Source organism: Dendrobium catenatum, unplaced genomic scaffold (genome assembly GCF_001605985.2).
Source record: "Dendrobium catenatum unplaced genomic scaffold, ASM160598v2 fragScaff_scaffold_490, whole genome shotgun sequence".
Taxonomy (NCBI): Eukaryota; Viridiplantae; Streptophyta; class Magnoliopsida; order Asparagales; family Orchidaceae; genus Dendrobium; species Dendrobium catenatum.
In genome coordinates, this window is record NW_021318952.1 from 702,060 (window position 1) to 723,139 (window position 21,080).

General features: G+C 35.2%; 2 protein-coding genes across 5 annotated transcripts in view; one reads left to right on the forward strand and one right to left on the reverse strand.

Moving 5' to 3' along the window:
- The window catches only part of LOC110114237 (probable tRNA N6-adenosine threonylcarbamoyltransferase, mitochondrial), a 28,148-nt gene extending 16,067 nt beyond the window's left edge, over nucleotides 1-12,081 (forward strand). For 2 of the 4 annotated variants that reach the window (XM_020847046.2, XM_028694487.1), the window contains 2 exons: nucleotides 9,992-10,080; nucleotides 11,740-12,081. In XM_020847046.2, the coding sequence (XP_020702705.1) occupies nucleotides 9,992-10,080; nucleotides 11,740-11,874 (224 nt within the window). In that variant the 3' untranslated portion in view covers nucleotides 11,875-12,081. Of the gene's footprint in view, nucleotides 1-9,991; nucleotides 10,081-11,739 lie in introns of those variants that run through there. The other 2 variants (XR_002305225.2, XR_003700590.1) reach the window with 2 other exon arrangements.
- Nucleotides 12,082-12,205: 124 nt separating this feature from the next.
- On the reverse strand, nucleotides 12,206-20,952 carry LOC110114212 (ER lumen protein-retaining receptor-like). Its single transcript, XM_020847008.2, has 6 exons — nucleotides 20,674-20,952; nucleotides 17,224-17,420; nucleotides 16,126-16,269; nucleotides 15,967-16,047; nucleotides 12,991-13,115; nucleotides 12,206-12,597 (listed from the first exon to the last, which is right to left on the reverse strand). The coding sequence occupies exons 1-6, from the start codon at nucleotides 20,912-20,914 to the stop codon at nucleotides 12,549-12,551; spliced, it is 837 nt and encodes a 278-aa protein (XP_020702667.1). The 5' UTR covers nucleotides 20,915-20,952; the 3' UTR covers nucleotides 12,206-12,548.
- Between the last annotated feature and the right edge of the window lie 128 nt (nucleotides 20,953-21,080).

The window sequence follows — 21,080 nt, forward strand, 5'->3', positions numbered from 1 at the left end:
TTGAATTTAAATATGAGAAGAAATTATTTAGGGAAATGGGGCTGATTTGTGACGGAATTAGGGGAGCCTATTTAAGGATAACTATTGGGTGATTTCAAATTATGCTTGATTTTTTTGGAATTAGTTTTGCTTAGGTTGAGTGGCCTCTAGCTGACGACTAGGGATTTGGGAGAGTCGGATATTCCTCTCCAATTGAAGATCCAATTGTATCTTGTATTTTTCTTTTTAATTCTTTCAATAAAAAAGAGTTATTGTGTGTTCTTCTTCCTAAATTTCTTATGCCGTTCTTTAATTTTGTTGAAATTGCATCAACTTCCTATCAATATCCTAAGATCCATGAAGACAAATATAATAAAAATAAACAAAAACTCCCTCTCTCTCTCTCTCTCTCTCTCTCTCTCTCTCTCTCTCTCTCTCACACACACACACACACACACAATCTGGCAAAGACAGATTTGTGGCAGTTATTTTTATTTTTTAAGGCTCTGCATGTAGTTTTATAGCCATGAAAAAAAAATGAAATACAAAAACCATGAACGTTCATGATCATTAAGATATAATAATCAAATGCCAGAATAACACCCGAACTTTTTTTATGATATTTTAAGTTATTCATGGAGTTTATGAAGTTGAGAATCTTGAATTTTTTTAGGGTTTCGTTTCTAACTTTCTCAAAGCCTTTGGCGTATAGGCAGTATGCATTAAATAGGAAAATTTAAGTGAAATATCTTGGTTATTATAATGAAGAATAGTTTTTTGTTCAACATTATATGCATTTTGCTGGTCATTTCATGTTGACTGTGGAGGGTTTTTGTAATATCATCTGGTTATGGTCGGGTGCTGATCCAGCCTTATTTTTTAGGGTGGGCAGACTTATTATATAAAAAATTAAATACTAAAAATTTAAAATGTATATAAGCTAAAATTCTAAACAAAATGATAACAACAAAATATGGTCTAATTTTTGTATATTGAGTAGGATGGGCACATGTATTCAAATTATCAAACCTATCATGCATATCAGAAGTTATTTGCGGTTTCTTCTGGCATTGATGTGTAGTCCTATTATTATCAAATCAATATTTAAAAAGATGAATGATAACCTAAATCAATATTTAATAGATCTTATATAAAAATAATTATTTTTATCATTTCCTATTAATAAAACTTACCTATGTACTGATTGGTTAAAGGGGTTTGAGTGTACTGCATTTTAAATGGAGAGATTTATAAATTTTAAATATTTGATTGGCTTAAAAACAAATGAAAATATTTTTTGAGAAAATTTAAAACTAATAATTAGTTCTTTTTTTGAATGTATTGCATTTTAAACTAAATTTACTTGTTATGTAACCAAACATAATAAATTATAATTCTTGAATTTATTTTACAAATAATTAAGCACTATAGAATAGTAAATATTAAATGTACATTATATTTAAAATACACCTAATTTTTAAACAACCCCTAAGATTTTTCACAATTACACCAACTACATATTAAAAAAAAAGTGATTTGAAAGGCAATCAAGAACAAAAATATTTTGAATTAGTAAAATATAAACCATAATGTTTCTACAATGCAGAAATGCTTCAATCCAAAATATCTTAACTTTGATTTTCTCACTTATTGGATTACCTTCATCACCTTAAGAGATGTTTTTCAGATATCTGGAATTACTTTATAAATCGGAATATAATTATATAAATAGTATTTTTAATATTTAGATATAACAATTTACTTTGTTTAATAATTAGAGCAAGTAATTATAAATTTTTTTAGATATCTCTACTTTTTCCTGACACGCTCAACACGCATCTTTCTCTTCTTTTCACAAAAACTTGTACTGTCTCTGACAAGCACCAATCAGTAGAAGAAGCTTTGACTTGAAAGCCATCGCCATTAATGGCAAAATATAATCTTCAGCTCCTTTGGTCCCTCATGCGTCATAGACGGGCTATCATGAGCTTAAATAAACCTCGTCGGGCGGGAGCATTGAGATGGAGCACAGATCGGGAGAGGGAGAAAGTATCAAAGACTTCGGCCGCTTCTGATTGCACACCGAAGTTTTTTCGACCACTAGCAATGCCGTTGGATGAAATTTTTATTGGGTGTGGAGTGCGGACGTAGCTCTATGTTTGCAAACCTGTAGCTGAACGCTACGTGGAGCCCACCTTGACCCCACCGATCTGTTTACCACGTGTGCCTTTTTACAGTGCGGCCCGACGGCCTAAACCGCCCAAAAAATTGAAAAAAAAAGCGCGGTAATATTTAGGGTTTAATTTGATGGCGTAGGTTATTTACCTCAGTTAAAAAAGTTTTTCTCGTTACCTGAAAGCTCATAAAGAAAGAAGATCCGAAGCTATGAAGATGGATACCGTTCTGGAGGACTTTGAAGATTGGTCGGAGATGTACGGCGTTACCCAAGAGACATAGCAAAGAGGAAAAGATGTTTTTCAACAAAATAACGAAGATAAGTTGGAGATATTATCGGTAAATATGATATGGATGTCGTGACTTCAGTGTTTTGTTTAATAATTTTTCTTTTGAAAGGTATTTTTTGGTGGTCACGCGGCTCCTAGGTACCATTTGTGACCGGTCGGTACCGGTCGGTACCGCTCGGTACCGGTCGGTACCGCTCGGTACCGGTCGGTACCGCTCGGTACCGGTCGGTACCGATGCTGTTGCCAATTAGTTTGGTTATTTCCAATGTTAAAATCGAAGTGTTTAAATAGATTTTCTTGTTCGTAGATTGTCTGTAACAGTGAGAAAGAAACATATGACATGTACTGCCATTACGCTCACAATGTTTAGTGTTCGCAAAGATCATCACTGTTACTGGCCTAATTCGAGAAAGCTAAGGCTCAAGGATTTTGTATGTTTGAAAGCTGTATTTAAGAAGGACATTGACTTGAACACCAAATCAAAATACAGGAAATCCAATACTGGGACCGGGTGTCCCACGATGATTAGATTTTCAGCGTAAAAAAATGCATAGAGAGCCACAATCATGAATTAGTTAGGCCTGAAGATCAACATTTACTCAGATCATGTAGGGGCCAAGCTGGCACTACTGGGTTTCCAGCCCGAAAATGTTTCAAATGCCAAGGATTCGGCCATATAGCTTCCGGTTGTCCCAATCGCAGAGTTGTTACACTGATAGAAGAACAAGATCAAGAAGTTGAAGAACCAACCGAATTAGACCCTCTGCACAATTATTCTTCCAGATAAGGGCCCCCTGCTCGTCCTTCGTCGGGTGTTAAATTCTTGCAAAGAAGAAACCATACAACGACATAACATTTTTAAGACTCAGTGCACGGTGAATGGTCGAGTTTGTCACATCATTGACATGGAAGTTGTGAAAATGTGGCTTCCATCGTCTTGATAGAACGTTTAAATTTACCTACAGAAGACCACCCACACCCATATAAATTATCCTGGATCCAAAAGGGAAATGAAGTAGAGGTCTCGAAACGTTGCTTAGTTAACTTCTCAATTGGGAAATTCGAGGAGCAAGTATGGTGTGATGTGGTCCCGATGGACGCATGTCATCTGCTATTAGGCCGACCATGGCAGTATGATCGTAAATCAATTCACGACGGAGCTGCGAACACTTATTCCTTTCGGCATAAAGACGATCAAATCACATTGGTTCCACTGAATAGTGTCATTACCGAGCCCATAACTAATCTAATACTCCTGAAGCAATCCATGTTTTTGAAAGAATTACATGAAGCAGCTGGTGGATATTTAATGATTATGATGGAAGCCAATGAAAATGTGTCAGATATTCATGCAGATGTTCATCCACTACTACAAGAATTTAGAGATGTGATCACCGATGACATACCTACTGGTCTACCGCCCCTGAGAGAAGTACAACATGCTATTGATCTTGTGCCCGTGGCTATCATTCCAAATCGGCCGCACTACCGTCTTCGGCTCGACGAACATGAAGAATTAAAACGCTAGATAGAGGGACTTATGGCCAAAGGTTTCGTACGACCTAGTGTTAGCCCATGCGCTATGCCCGCAGTCCTCATGCCAAAGAAAGATGGGACCTACCGAATGTGTATTGATAATTGAGCTGTTAATAAAATTACAATCAAATATCGGTTCCCAATTCCTCGCCTCGATGATATTTTCGATCAACTTCATGGAGCTAAGATTTTTTCAAATATCCACTTAAGAAGTGGTTACCACCAAATCCGTATGCGCTCCGGATAAGAGATATTTTTTCAGATATCTGGAATTACTTTATAAATCGGAATATAATTATATAAATAGTATTTTTAATATTTATATATAACAATTTACTTCGTTTAATAATTAGAGCAAGTAATTATAATTTTTTTTTTAAATATCTCTACTTTTTCCTGACACGCTCAACACGCACCTTTCTCTTCTTTTCACAAAAAGTTGTACTATCTCTGACAAGCACCAATCAGTAGAAGAAGCTTTGGCTTGAAAGCCATCGTCATTAATGGCAAAATATAATCTTCAGCTCCTTTGGTCCCTCATGCGTCATAGACGGGCTATCATGAGCATAAATAAACCTCGTCGACGGGAGCACTGAGATGGAACACATATCGGGAGAGGGAGAAAGGATCAAAGACTTCGGCCGCTTCTGATTGCACGCCGAAGTTTTTTCGACCACTAGCAATGTCGTTGGATGGAATTTTTATTGGGTGTTGAGTGCGGACGTAGCTCTACGTATGCAAACCTGTAGCTGAATGCCACGTGGAGCCCACCTTGACCCCATCAATCTGTTTACCACGTGTGCCTTTTTACAGTGCGGCCCGACGACCCGAACCGCCCAAAAAAAAAAAAAAAAAAAAAAAAAAAAAACGCGGTAATACCTAGGGTTTAATTTGATGGCGCAGGTTATTTACCTCAGTTAAAAAAGTTTTTCTCGTCACCTGAAAGCTCATAAAGAAAGAGAAGATCCGAAGCTATGAAGATGTATACTGTTCTGGAGGACTTCGAAGATTGGTCGGAGATGTACGACGTTACTCAAGAGACATAGCAAAGAGGAAAAGATGCTTTTCAGCAAAATACCGAAGATAAGTTGGAGATATTATTGGTACATATGATATGAATGTCGTGACTTCAGTGTTTTGTTTAATAATTTTTCTTTTGAAAGGTATTTTTTGGTGGGCACGAGGCTCCTAGGTACCGTTTGGTACCGTTTGTGACCGGTCGGTACCGATCGATACCGCGATCGGTACCGCTAGGTACTGATGCTGTTGCCAATTAGTTTGGCTATTTCCTAATGTTAAAATTGAAGTGTTTAAATAGATTTTCTTGTTCATAGGTTGTCTGTAACAGTGAGAAAGAAACATATGACATGTACTACCATTACGCTCACAATATTGGTTTTAGTGATCGCAAAGATCATCACTGTTATTGGCCTAATTCGAGAAAGCTAAGGCTCAAGGATTTTGTATGTTCGAAAGCTGGATTTAAGAAGGGCATTGACTTGAACACTAAATCAAAATACAGGAAATCCAATGCTAGGACCGGGTGTCCCGTGATGGTTAGATTTTCAGCTGACTACGATGGAGTATCAAAGGTCAAAAAATGCATAGAGAGCCATAATCATGAATTAGCTAGGCCCGAAGATCAACATTTACTTTGATCATGTAGGGGCCAAGCCGCACTACTGTCTTCGGCTCGACGAACATGAAGAATTAAAACGCCAGATAGAGGGACTTATGGCCAAAGGTTTCGTACGACCTAGTGTTAGCCCATGCGCTATGCCTGCAGTCCTCGTGCCAAAGAAAGATGGGACCTACCGAATGTGTATTGACAGTCGAGCTTTTAATAAAATTACAATCAAATATCGGTTCCCAATTCCTCGCCTCGATGATATTTTCGATCAACTTCACGGAGCTAAGATTTTTTCAAAAATCCACTTAAGGAGTGGTTACCACCAAATCCGTATGCGCTCCGGAGATGAATGAAAAACTGCATTCAAAACATGTGATGGCCTTTACGAGTGGACGGTAATGCCGTTCGGATTGTCTAATGCCCCTAGCACCTTCATGAGGCTTACGAGCCATATTTTCCAGCCCTTTTTATGCTAATTTGTTGTTGCATACTTCGACGACATCCTCATATATAGCTGCCATCAAGACAAACATTTACAACATCTCCACCAAATTTTTACTGTATTCAGAGATCAAAAGCTATTCATAAACTTGCCAAAATGTCAATTTTTTGTCTCATGAATTTCTTTCTTGGGCTATATTATATCAGATACGGGGATTGAAGCCGACCCAAGTAAAGTCGAAGCAATTGTCAATTGGTCAGTTCCTCTATCTTTTACAGACGTCCTAAGGTTTCATGGACTTGCCTTTTTTTATAGACGATTCATACGTAATTTCAGCACTATCGTTGCTCCCATCACCGAAGCCCTTCGAGCCGAACATTTTTCCTAGAATGGTGCGGCCCAGTCCAGCTTTGAATTATTGAAACGCATGATTGCACCAGCTTCTGTGCTGGCGCTACCGAATTTCCATCAAGTCTTCGAAGTCAAGTGCGATGCTTCCAATGTGGGTATCAGGGTTGTCCTAAGCCAAGGCGGACATCCCATCGATTTCTTCAGCAAAAAATTGAATGACTCGAGACAAAAATACTCAACATACAACAAGGAGTTCTATGTCATCGTACGAGCTTTACACCATTGGAGCCACTACCTTTTACCGAGCGAATTTTTCCTATTCTCGGATCATGAGGCATTAAGGTACCTCCATAACCAAAAAAAGTTAAAAAGCCAGCACGCATCTTGGGTCCAATCACTTGTTGCTTACCACTATGTCCTTGAATACAAGGCCGAACAACATAACACAATAGCAGACGTTCTTAGTCGGCGTCAATTGCTATTACAGGTCTTGTAATCAAAGATTATTGGATTTGAGGTCCTAAAAGAAATATATAAAAATGATACAGATTTTCAAAATATATGGACATGTTACCAAACGGGACCTCATCACTTATTTCATATAAAGGAAGGCTACTTGTTCTGAGGAAACCATTTTTGTATACCTCAAAACTCCCTCCGATTGGCACTCATTGCCGAATGTCATACTAGCGGACATGCAAGCCATTTTGGCAGGGGTAAAACGCTCGCCCTGCTATCTGAAAATTTCTTCTGGCCGACTCTTAAAAGGGATGTAGAACGATACTTGTGCAGCTGCCGCATTTGCCGGATTGCCAAAACACAGGGCACTAACGCCGGATTATACATGCCTTTACCAGTGCCCGAAGCTCCATGGCTCGACATTAGTATTGATTTCGTTCTGGGATTACCAAGAACACAAAGAAACAAAGATTCTATCATGGTAGTGGTCAATCAGTTTTAAAAAATGGCACATATCGTCCATTGCACAAAAACACTAGACGCTACTCGTATTGCTGATATGTACTTTCGGGAAATAGTCCGTTTACATGGTTTTCCTAGGATGATTACATTGGACCGAGATGTAAAATTTTAAGTCACTTTTGGAAGACACTCTGGAGCAAGTTGGGAACGCGTCTACACTTCAGCTCAGCCGCCCACCTGCAGACCGACAGACAAACCGAAACAGTAAATCGCAGTCTAGGGAACCTATTGCGTTGTTTCGTTGGTAGAAACATCCGTCAATGGGACTTAGTGTTACCACAAATTGAGTTTGCTTTTAATCGCTCACCAAATCAAGCTACAAACCGTAGTCGGTTTGAGGTTGCTTACGGCTGTAATCCCATTACGCCTATTGACTTAATTTTGATAGCTCAGCCAACCGCCTTCAATTCGGATGGGTCCAAACGCGGGGAATAAATTCAGAAATTGCATCGACAAGTTAAAGAAACAATTACCAAGCATAATCTTAAATACCAGACCAAGGCCAACAAGACAAGAAAGAAGGTTGTATTCAAAGAAGGAGATCTTGTATGGATATGGCTACGCAAGGAGAGATTTCCTCCAGGAGCATTTGGAAAGTTAAAACCACGAGTGGACGGTCCCTTTCGAATTAAAAAGAAGAACAATGATAATGCATATCAAATCGATCTTCCAGGAGATTATCAAACTTCTGCAACTTTCAATGTGGCTGACCTTACCCTTTTCTATGACGATAATGTCCTTCCTACCCCGGGAGAATGACGCCGGAGCGTCCTTAGCTAGTTTATTTTTGTTTCTCTTATTTATGTAGCAGTTTCTTATTTGTTATTTGTTTGTGTAGCCTTTTCTGCTTCAGACTGTTTGGTCTTATTTTGTTGTAGCCAAACACATTGCTGGCGTGTATAAATAGATGCAAAGGGAATAAAGAAGGCAGAGAGGTTAATCAATTTTTTTCTTTTCCTTGTAAGTGAGCGGGGTGCGTGTGTTTGTTGTATCCTGAACTTTATGTTCAGGTGGTGGTAGTTCTCTGTTTCTTGAAGTGCTTAGCTGTTGCCCAGGTGCTCGATTCGTCTCCGACGTGCAAGCCAGTTCATTCGAAGAGCTGCTAGTCCTCCGGCGGAGTCACTGTCACTGTGTGCCTTATTCTTAGGTAAAATTTGAAAAGTCATGCATTTTTTTGCTTGCTATTGTAACAACTTGATCTAGATCGTTGTATTTGTGGCCCTCTTTATGTATGTATGGCGAAGCTGAAGATTGCCAAAAAAACAACTTCTGTCCAGTAAGCATAGCTTTCAATCTATCAGTAATGGTGATATCTCACAGTGCTGTAGCCGTCTGTCTCTGGGACTAAATATCTCACCTTTAGAGTCCATGGTCAGGGCCCCATGTTCAGTTTTGTTGCCCTCTTGATATAGATCAATGCACTGAATCCATCACTGCCACATCTGTTGGACACAGTCTCTTGTTAACCTAGCAGAACACCTGCTCCCCAAATCATTACACTTGCAAGAGAAGCAAGTTGGGGGTCACCTTTGAATCTTACTTTGAGAATTCATTGCCGGAATACATCCATTTCAAAACTTCCAATGCCATCCTAAGATATATTCCAACAACTTTACCCGCAATACCCCTATACACATTTCTGCTTCATCTTACATTATTTTCTTCTTTTAATGAATGCCAAATTTAATTATCGGATTTGGTGGGTAATCGTATAATGCTCTTTTAGTATTTTTGCGGCACTTTGGGCTGTGATGGGGTAGCTTGAATCTTGGAAGATGACAAATTTTCCAGTTTTTCATGTGGCTTAGGAATGTATTTTCATTTTCCTTTTTATCATTTACTGCTTTTGCCCTTTAAAGCAAAACTTCAGCTATGCATGTTCATTTTTTGTTGCATTTCCAAGATAAAAGAAAATATCTTGACTAGAGGAACTTGTTATTTTTTCATTGTTGATTCCATGCATTGTGTGCTTAGGTTTAAGCTACTTGTAAACTATGTTAAAACCAAAGCAATTACTAAAATTTATGTGCAACTATAGGGGTAGAAGTGGTGCAGATGGTTGATTTAAAGATAAACGGCTGCAAGTTCAAAACTGGTGTGATTTGGAGTGGTTCATTAAATATTTAGGCGAACTGATTTTACTATCTACTATATAAGTCTTAAAAAGAGTAAAGCTTCATTTGGGACAGTTTTTGACCACTACTTTTTCATTATTTTCAAATAATTTTTATACTAAAAACTACTTTAAAAAACAATAAGAAAATTATCTCAAACGATACCTAAATGTTGGAATATTTAAAAAGCGGTATCTACATTGCTTAGCCCTTTGCTTATGATGATTGTTGAGGAACAATTTTTGTGAACCACTTCAATGAATCTCTCCAAATGACATTTGATGAGTTCAGGTTCTGGTGTTGCCACTTCATTGAATTGGTTTTCCTTCACTGTGATCATGCTTGTTTTAAAAGCATGTTTGCCAATTGGTACATATGCTCCTTATAAAATAACGAACCTTTTTTTTTTTTAATATTGGAATTCTTTTGTGGCTAGACTATATGCATGTTATGTTACAATTTACCTATTAATAAGTTTCCTTAATCGTTATAGGCGTAATGGTTGCTTGGACTGGAATCGAGCACTTCCTTCTAGGGAGATTTGACCAGCCACCACCTGCGAGGGAGCCAGAAGATTATGTGGTATACGCTGCATTTTTCATCTCATTTAACGATGATTATTCTTCATATCTTGTTAATTTGATTTGCTTTGCCCTATTAGCCTGTTTCTTTCAGCTCAGATTAATTTCGCATGGTAGGCATCATTTATTTCCATCGTTATTTCTAATTATTGTGAATTACATATGATCTATGTTCATGGTGAGCTTTTCTTGTTGTCAGTGAGCGCTAAGCTCACCGATAGTTAGTGTCCTTTGCTTGTTCGGAAAATTATTACGCGCGGCGTCCGGATTCGTTTGGAGGCGAATTCGGACACGCCACGTCACCCGGAGCCCGGTGCATCCAGGTAGCATCTGGGTAATGCGGCGCGTCCGGATTTGCCTCCGGACGATCTGGACATCGCACTTAATAATCTCTCTGCTAGTTCTGCTAGCTTTGAGCCTCTCTCGCTAATTTTTACTTCTCTCTATATATTTTTTAATCTCAAAATCAAATGGAAGTTGTCTTAAAATATATGTGCCAAAGTAAGGTGAAAAAAAAAAGGGGTTTTACATACATACCACTTTATTTCATGTTATTTACATATCTAACACCCAAAACATTAATATTACATGACTACCACCCATAGAACAAATATGGGTGCATGGAATGAAATATTAAAGTTTATAGGATGGTATGAATGTTAGAAATGAATTATAGGAGTGGTATATTTGATATTAAAGTTGTATATGAGTGGTAGGTAAGTAGTATTAATGTTTTGGGTGTTAGATTTGTAAATAGTATAAAATAAAGTGGTATGTATGTAAATTTCCCAAAAAAAAATGTAGATAGGAGGGATTTTCACTGAACCTGCAAGTGAAAATTACAGATTGTTTATTTCCGGTGATGTTTATTTATTCATTGAGCCTAACATTGAAATGCTAGCAGTATTTTAGGTTGTTTAATGCATAAATTTGTGTATAATTATTATCGTGAATGGGATTTATATTCATTCAGAAATTTTAGAGGATAGGAGAGGATGAAAGTTATTCAACCGACCATCTGCGTTGTCAGTAATGGTTTCAAAAACTGTGATTGAAATGTGTAACCAGTTCATGAATTCTTTGCTGAACTAATGGGCAAATTATTAGGAGTGGACACCGGATAGAGAGAATCATCCGGATTTTTCTCTTTATACAGTCAAAGCACAGCTGCTACAGTAATTGTATTTTGGCTCCGCTTTTACTATAGACAGAGAAATCCGGATGATTCTCTCTGTCCGGTACCCGCACCTAATAATTTCTTGAACTAATGGCTCATTTGGTTGACTGTAAATCAAAAACATGTTTTAGAAAATAATAATTTGATTTTCACTCATTAAGGTTTCTTTTGAGACGACTTTCTTCCTGTTTCTTAAAACAATTTTTAATTAAAAAATTAAAATTTTTGTATTAGAAAGTTACTTTAAGAAGCAGTAAAAAAGCCGTCCCAAATAAAGCCTAAATGTGATAATGAAATAATCATTTTTGAGGTGATATTGTGAAGCTTTGTTGAGTTTTTGAAATCAATTTCAGTGTCAAATTATTAGGAAGTTGCTTTAAGTAGCAGAAAGAAAGCCGTCCAAACAAAGCCTTAATCAACTTTTTTTGTTTTTCAAAATATGATTTCTAACAAATCTATGTGGATGTTCTTCAAATGTTGCAGTATGATATTCGGCCAAGATGGCCATTGGGTGAAGAATATTTGCACGGTAAAAGTGAAGCCCGTTCTTTGAAAAGAGCCCGCATGCATCCATCACTCACATCTATCTTCAAAAGCTCTGCCCAGCAAAATAATTAGCTGATTCCATACTTAGCAGAATTAGTAAAGGTCATTTATTACTGTCTGGCTTTCATCTAAGGTGTGCCTTGCTAGCCACTTGATTATAAAGCATGGTGACCTATTGCACGTCTAAATAGAATTTAATGCATTTCATATTATTGCATGCTATGTCACACATTAAGGAACCATCTACATTTTTCAATCTATTCACTCCATGTTATTACATCTACCATCGACATTTTTCATTTTGATTGAATTCATTTTTTTATTAAATTTATAGTTCTTTTCATTATTTTTAGAATTATATTTGGTTTTTAAAGTTTAAATTATTTTGTATTTTTTTAAAACATACATTAATTTAAAAATTTGTTCTATTTCTTTTAAAGAAACATAAAAAAAACATCAACATAAAGCTAGTTCATAGCAGAAAATGAGTCATTCTTTATTTCGAATTCAGCAAATTCTAAACTCAAAGTAAAAAAAAAAAAAAAAAAAAAAAAAAAAAAAAAACTTCTTCAGAGTTCCTTAAAAAAAAAAAAAGGTGAAATTTACTGAACCAGCAACAATAACATGCAAGTACATTTAGAAGTAGACGGAATATAAAGTTATATAGTATAGCATTATATTTATATGTGTGAAAATAGATTGCTACTTCCGCATTTTTTTCCAAAGCGAAGATCTTCACTTTTTAATCAAACTGTATCTGAAGGAAGTCTCAGCACAGAGTGACCTTCGATAACACTGTTGGAGAAATCGTCACAGAAATTTTCATTAGTTTGTTTTAACAAAATGATGATGAACAGGAATAACAAGAATAACATCAACTACCTTATAAATAATTTAGGTTTCGTTTGAGACGGTTTTCTTACTATTTTTTAAAGCAATTTTCTAGTATAAAAATTATTGCTTCTTAAAGTAATTTTTTAGTTTTGTACTATAAAGCTGCTTTAAGAAGCAATAAGAAAGCACGTCCCAAACGAAGCCTTAATAAGATATATGTTGTTGATATTGAGGCTTCGTTTTTAAAGCAGTTTTTTAGTAGAAGTTTTTTTAATTTTTATACTAAAAGGTGCTTTAAGAAACAGTAAGAAAGCCGTCTCAAACGAAGTCTAAGAGCTCAAACATAGGATTTACCTTTTAATATAATAATAACAGAAGTCGAACAAGATTGAAGTCTGAACAATCTCTAAAAGGAGGACCATTCCAGGCCAGAGTCCATATCCAAGTGCAAGCAATATGGTTCCACGGCTGTGGACAACCTGCATAACAGAATAATTAGAGGAAGGTTCCGAGCCGCAACACTTTTTTCTGATTGAAAAACTAGTCAAGCACTCAAAAGATGAGAATACTCAGAGATTAATCAATTATTCTTTACATAACAATGCTCGTTGAGGGAACTATTAGTTAAGGCAAAAAAATCATCAAGTTCAAGCATTTAGGTTCTTTAGCTAGTCAGATTGCATAGATTGTTTGACATTTCAAGTTTATGAAGGTACAAGGATATAAACTAGAGCACATAAAGAACGAGAAATTATTTTGCACTGAGGCCGGACGTAGAATGTCGTTTGGAGACCAATCAGAATGCACCACGTCAGCGGTATTGAGCAGCACCGAGCCAAGGTATGGAGCGAAGGGATGACACATTATGGTTGGTCTCCTGACGACATTTGACGTCAGCACAAAATAATTAATTCATAAGAACACTCTATAGAAGTTCAAAAAAATGGAACTCTAGCAAAAAGATAATAATTTGTAAGAGAGAGAGAGAGAGGATGTAAAAGACATAAGAAAGTAGGCATTTTTAGAGATTGCAATCGACTCATTCATTAGCATACAAATTATTGCGCTAACATATTAGAATCCCATTATCTTATAACTTATTAGTTCCCTTTATTTTCTGCAATTGGGGAAGATCAAATATATTTAAGAAAAATGCTTCAAAAGCTCTGCATTCTAAGGAATTTCTTGTTGAGAACATTAAAACTCATTGTTGAGTACCACTTCTGTTAAGTACTTAAGTTATCAAAAATTTGGATGAAAATGAAATAACATGGATAAGTATAATAAAAGGAAAAATGATTAAAAATGTATCTTGATTTTTTATGAAGGATCAAAATAATCTCAACTATATTAAAGGTCAATTTTAGATTTTTTCCACGGCTGTGGACAACCTGCATAACAGAATAATTAGAGGAAGGTTCCGAGCCGCAACACTTTTTTCTGATTGAAAAACTAGTCAAGCACTCAAAAGATGAGAATACTCAGAGATTAATCAATTATTCTTTACATAACAATGCTCGTTGAGGGAACTATTAGTTAAGGCAAAAAAATCATCAAGTTCAAGCATTTAGGTTCTTTAGCTAGTAAGATTGCATAGATTGTTTGACATTTCAAGTTTATGAAGATAAAAGGATATAAACTAGAGCACATAAGAACGAGAAATTATTTTGCGCTGAGGCCGGACGTAGAATGCCGTTTGGAGACCAATCAGAATGCACCACGTCAGCGGTATTGAGCAGCACCGAGCCATAGTATGGAGCGAAAGGGATGACACATTCTGGTTGGTCTCCTGACGGCATTTGACGTCAGCACAAAATAATTAATTCATAAGAACACTATAGAAGTTCAAAAAAAAATGGAACTCTAGCAAAAAGATAATAATTTGTAAGAGAGAGAGAGAGAGAGGATGTAAAAGACATAAGAAAGTAGGCATTTTTAGAGATTGCAATCTACTCATTCATTAGCATACAAATTATTGCGCTAACATATTAGAATCCCATTATCTTATAACTTATTAGTTCCCTTTATTTTCTGCAATTGGGGAAGATCAAATATATTTAAGAAAAATGCTTCAAAAGCTCTGCATTCTAAGGAATTTCTTGTTGAGAACATTAAAACTCATTGTTGAGTACCACTTCTGTTAAGTACTTAAGTTATCAAAAATTTGGATGAAAATGAAATAACATGGATAAGTATAATAAAAGGAAAAATGATTAAAAATGTATCTTGATTTTTTATGAAGGATCAAAATAATCTCAACTATATTAAAGGTCAATTTTAGATTTTATTTGGGATGATTTTTTTACTATTTTTTAAAACAGATTTTTATTACAAAAATTTTAATTTTTATATAAAAAATCATTTTAAGAAGCAATAAGAAAGCCCGTCCCAAACGAAGCCTTAGCCTTTCATAAAAAGTAAAAGGACCATTTTGAACATTTTATTTACAACAAAACAACGCATGAATATGCATGCATTATATTAAATATGGATGGGATGACAGATAACATCACTACATTGAACCAATGATATAGTAGCCAGCCAGTAAAAAATTAATATCATAAAACAACAACAAGCCTTTGTCCTATTACGTGGGGTTGGCTAGGGGTATCAATTTGGGACAGCGGGTCGGGTTCGGGTCGAACCCGGAACTGACCCGGCACTGTTCGGGTCAACCCGAACCCGACCCGTTTTAAAAAACGGGTCATGTTTCCGGACCCGAACCCGACCCGATTCGGGTTTGGGCCAACCCGACCTGACACGAATGACCCGAAGTTGACCTAAAATTGCTAATTTTCGTGTTAAAATCTTGTCAATATTCAAATTTCGTGTCAAAATCGGGTCAATCTCGGGTTTTCGGGTCAAATATGAGTTTTCGTGTCACTTTCGGGTCAATTTCGGGTTGCTGGGTCAACCCGAACCCGACCCGATTCTTAAAACGGGTTGATTTGTTCAACCCGAACCCGGATTTTTCCGGGTCGTGTTTCGGGTCGTGTCAAAAATTGACACCCCTAGGGTTAGCTACATGAATCCTTTTTCTCCATTTTGTCCAGTTAAAAATCAAATTATCATCTAAATCTAATAAAGAATGAACATTTCTAATATTTTCTAACCCGTCTTTTTAGGTCTACATCTACATTTCTTAACATAAGTCAAATCTAATACCTTCACTTTCCTAACCGGGTTAAGTCAAATCTAATACCTCTACTTTCCTAACCGGGTCATCAGAAGGCTGCCGTTTTATGTGAGCATATCATCTAAGACGACTCTCTCTAATCTTATCTACCACTGGAGAATCTAGTCGAAAATGAAATCGTAAGAGTATATCACCTGAAGTATCCACTGTGCACAGCTTAAAAAACGAGCAAGCCCCAGGGCAAAAACATAGTGGGCTGTCAATGACTCAACAACCTGCAAAAGAAAATAGATAAAAATTGCATTTTATAGGTTAAACCGACATATCAATAAGTTAAAAGGAATGTAATGGACCTTGGCGTTCTGCATCAAGCGAAGTTGTGGCATAATTGCAACTGTTTCTAAATTGCAGCCAAAAGCCAAGATGAGGCGATTAATCAGCGCTTCAGATGATGAGGCTGGATGGACAACAAGTGCCATAAGACCGCATGCTACCACCTGAATCAATTTCCTCCTTTGAGACCAACATTGTAAAACTATAATTCCATCGCTACTAGGAGAGATTATTCACAGTGGACGTTGAATGCCGTCCGGAGACCAATCAGAATGAGCTACGTCAGTGCCGCGGCTCGGTACTGCATGGTACTGCTCGGTATTGCTGGCATGGCTCATTCTGGTTGGTCTCCGGATGTAGAGTTGCATTTGACGCCCGCACAGAATAATTCCTTCGCTACAAGGGCTTAGCGTGTGCAAGGTTTGGAGAGAAATTTAAAAACAGATGATAAGATCTCTTGTCAATTTATATATACAAAAGTAATCATAATAATAAAAAGTCATACAATTTACTTATAAGAAACATCTTTTATCAAAAGTTACATCTAAAAGGGTTGTTGGTTTCTTAGGCTTCGTTTGGGACGATTTACTTATTGCTTCTTAAAACAGTTGTAGTACAAAAAAATCTATTTTTATAATAGAAAGATGTTTTATGAAACAGTAAAAACCATCCCAAACGAAACCTTAGTGTGTGCGAGATTTGGAGAGATTTAAAAATAGATGATAAGATCTCTTATCAAGTTGTTTATGCAAATGCAATCATAATCATAATAAGCCGTTCAATTTACTTCAAAGAAGCATCTTCTATCAAAAGTCAATTTGGCGTTGGCTTATCGTAAGTGATTATTCATAGCATACAATAGAACTAAACTATTAGATTCTTCTGTAAGTGATTATGGTGTGCATGGTCCTATAAGTTTAGAAGAGCATTCAATTTGCATGAATTATATAAGAATATACTATTCACATACATAAATATGGACATGAGTGAGTGTCTCAAAAAGGAAGCATTCCTTAGCTGAAGCTATTTGGTATAAATTTTATTGTGCACCAAAAACACACGTACAACAATGCTGAAATTTTGAAAAAATATAACATATTGTAGAATGTGAAGGTTACCAGATATTGCACTGAAAAGCTATCCTCATCCTCCATGTAACTAGACTTCAAGATAACACGTATCATATAGACAACCCACAAAGTTGTTATCAATGTGGTCATGTCAAGTATTGCATGTATGTCGAAAGTCGTGTAACTACAATAAATTTTGATTCCTAGAAACAAAGCTGTCAACTCCTGAGATTTCAGAGAAAGTCCTGTAATGTAATCAGAAAAACAAATGAGCACAAAGCATGAGTTTTAGAGCAGGAACAAGAATTTTCAAAGAAAAATATGTCCTAAACGAACGGAGCGCCCTGTATTGGGTATCTATATCCACACTCATCTATAGATACACCCATGACCTCATAGTTGGATATTCAACATTAGAGGATAAAATGATTTACATTGATAATCACTATATGACATATGTTATCGCAATCCTCACTACGTAGCACGCACAACTAAACTTGCAACTACGATAAATTCTGATATGCGACTTAAAATTTTCCAGTCAAAGCAAAGGGTAACAAGCCTCAAGGCCATCAATCCGTCGCGGACTACGTTCAAAAAACATGGAAAGTGAGTGGGTTATGACATCCCAAAAGTCATCATGGGTGGGTGTGAGTACCCAACTAGAACCCCATGTAGGACATTGCTAATGAGGCACAATATATAACACAGATAACTATTCTCATTTTTAGTGATAGATCATGAGAGAAACATCAATACAAGAACATTATTAATTATAACAAGAACAACAACAAAACGTTTGTTATGCACCTGCTTCTGAATATGAAAGATGAAATTTTAGGCTTCTTTTTGGATGACTTTTTTTTTTTGTTTCTTGAAACATAGTTTTAGTATAACAATTTTAATTTTTGTGCTAAAACTGCGCTTTAAGAAACAATAAAAAAGCCGTCTCAAATGAAACCTTAATAAGCACTATGAAGTTATACTGCATGCTTTATTACTACAATTTTTAAGCATATGAAATGAAGCATGAAGCCATGGAGGGAGACACAAGGTAGTAATTCCAGCAATTCTTTCACAAAATATTCTCCTATATTAAAATTAGCTAAATTTGATGCCCAAAACATCATCCAACATGTCTTACATGCAAAATTCCTCTTTTTTTTGTAATTAAAAAGAGAAGGCACACTTGAAAATATTACTACTTTCCTTGAAAATTATAGAAACTACTTCATAATCTCCACCATAACATGTAAGATACATTTGATAAGTCAGTAGGGAAGTACTTGATAATGTTCTCCTATCCAATTTATGAAATATTAGTAACCTCAATAGCTCATTAATCATTTATCCCTTATGAAGTACAGACACTTCTAAAGGTCTTCCGTGTCTATGTCAGGATTCATTATTCTGTGCGGAGTCTGGAGGACGTCTGAAGACCAATAAAAATGTGTCACGTCACCTCAAAAATGTACCGTGCTCGGTTCCGAGCTTGGTACCCACGCTCGATACCGCTCAGTACCAACGCTTAATCGGTCAGGAGAACCGTCTGGTATCCGCACATAATAATAGCTCCTATGTCAGACATGTGTGTTGGGCATGAACACGGCTCTGACATGCCATGAAACTCGTCAACACTTTGTATCTAAAGCATTTCACATTTTAATTAGGTTCCAATGCAGCCCTGACAGGCAAGAGACGCATGAGAAAAAAAAAATAATGTAATGAGTATATCACATATGCTATTATAAAATTTATGTTCCTTCGTATGAAATTTTTTTGGATGAGCATATCATGAACTAAATTAATTTTTTTAAACCAAAATACTTCTTAATTCTTAAGCTATAGATGCTTTATATCATCAAATTATAAAACAATAAATTAATTTAACAATAAAATAATTTAACATAATTATTTTTTAGTGTGATAAAAAATATTTTCTTTAAAATTGGAAGATCTTTCTTACATTCTAAATTAATTAAACCTAGGAATCTAAAATAAATATTATTTACACAAAATAATAGGAATTATAACTTCTGAGTTAGATAGATATTAGTCTTTTATTTTTCATTTATTTTGATTTGCAGTATGTTACATTATTAATCCATATAATGTGTTGCAATTTTTAATTTGTAATTAAGATTTATTAATTATTATATGGATTACCTACAAATAATATATTATCAAGAAGTTTAATTTGATTAGCATAGATTATTAATACTTTTGAATTTGAAATACTTTTTGATAAGCTATGTATATGCATATTAATATAGAGAGAACTTAATCTTGGAGGAATTTCTTATGTGACTTCTATTAATGTTAAACAAAAAAAGTAAGGTCCTTTCATAATTACGATGGGGCATTTTATAAAAAAGAGCGTAGTTAAGTTTTAATTAGTTTAAGGAGCACTTTGAGAAAAAAAATAAAAAAAGGAGCAAATACCGAATTTAATTATTTGGTTTTAGTAAAACCTGTATTTTATTGTCCGGTTTTTACTTTGGCTGTGATTCATTGTCCGGTTTACTTTAATCGATTTTACTTAATCCTGTTTCTACTTTAATATAAATTAAACTTTATATTAAATTAAAAAACATTTAATAACTTTTTATAAAATGTCAATTTATTACTTGTTTTAATAAAATGCCAATTTATTAATTATTATTTTTTATATTATTAATTATTTAAGAAAAAAATAATAATCTATATTAAATTTTATATTAAAAATGTTTCTAAGACTTTATATTAAAATTTTTCTTAAATATTTAATAATTAAAAACTATAATATTAAATTCTGCTCATTAGAAACCGAAAAAAACTGGTTATTAAATTATTATTATTATTTAATAATAAATTATTAAATTATTATTAAATAATTTTATATGAAGTTTAAAAAGTTTTTTTTATAAAATTATAACAATTTATAACTTTATATGAAGTTTAAATTTTTTTTTTTACATAAAGTTATAACAGTTTATAAATATAAATTCAGTTTCTTAAGAAATTTTTCAGTTTCTTAAGAAATTTAGATTTCTTAAGAAATGATAATTTCATGTCCCGATTTCTTTTCAAATCTTATTCAAAGAAGAAATCAGACAACGAAATTCAAAATTCTTTTCAAACAGGATAATTAAGTTTCGTATCTACTCTATTTTAACTTTTTTTCTTAAAACATTCCTTAAATTAATTAAAATTTAAATCAGACACCTTTTTATAGAATGCCGAACTACAATGATATCAAAATTTCTGCAAATCAATTTATAGAGTTGTTAGTGTATCTATATACATGTCTAGAACATTATTTAAAGAATAAGGAAATAATGATAAAATGCAAATGATTTATCTCTATTAGGAATAAAAATCAAATAAGAAAATTTTCTCCTTTTTGCTATCTTTTTGAGAACAATTGAATTGCCTAAGAAAAATGATAAATAACGAAATTCATCTTCTCATTGCAATTTGTTTCAGATCAATCAACATATAAACAGTGCAAGTTCTCACCGGCACAAGTGCGGCACTTAATGAGCTTATAGATGAGAAGCGAGATGCCTGTGGCATGAGAAAGCTCGGCTGCGAAGAAGATAAGCCCAGGATCGTTGACGCAGATCCAAAGGAGAATCAGTACAGCGGTGGCAACGAGAGTTCCAATCACCGCCTGTATTTTCGGGGGCTGCCTTCCTACCCAAGCCCTAGCCACCATTGTCCTCACTCTAACCAGATTTGTCCACTGATTTTTCCCCATTTTCGTCTTTCAGATTTCTAACGCTGTCAAAATTCTAAGGACAACCATCTCAGTTTATCCTTAATAGAAAGCGCAATTTGTAACGTTTTTTTAGAGTTACGCTCCTTAAAAATTCCGGTTAGTGAATGCACTGCGCGTTTTCGAAGGCAGTCGGGACTTGGGGAAG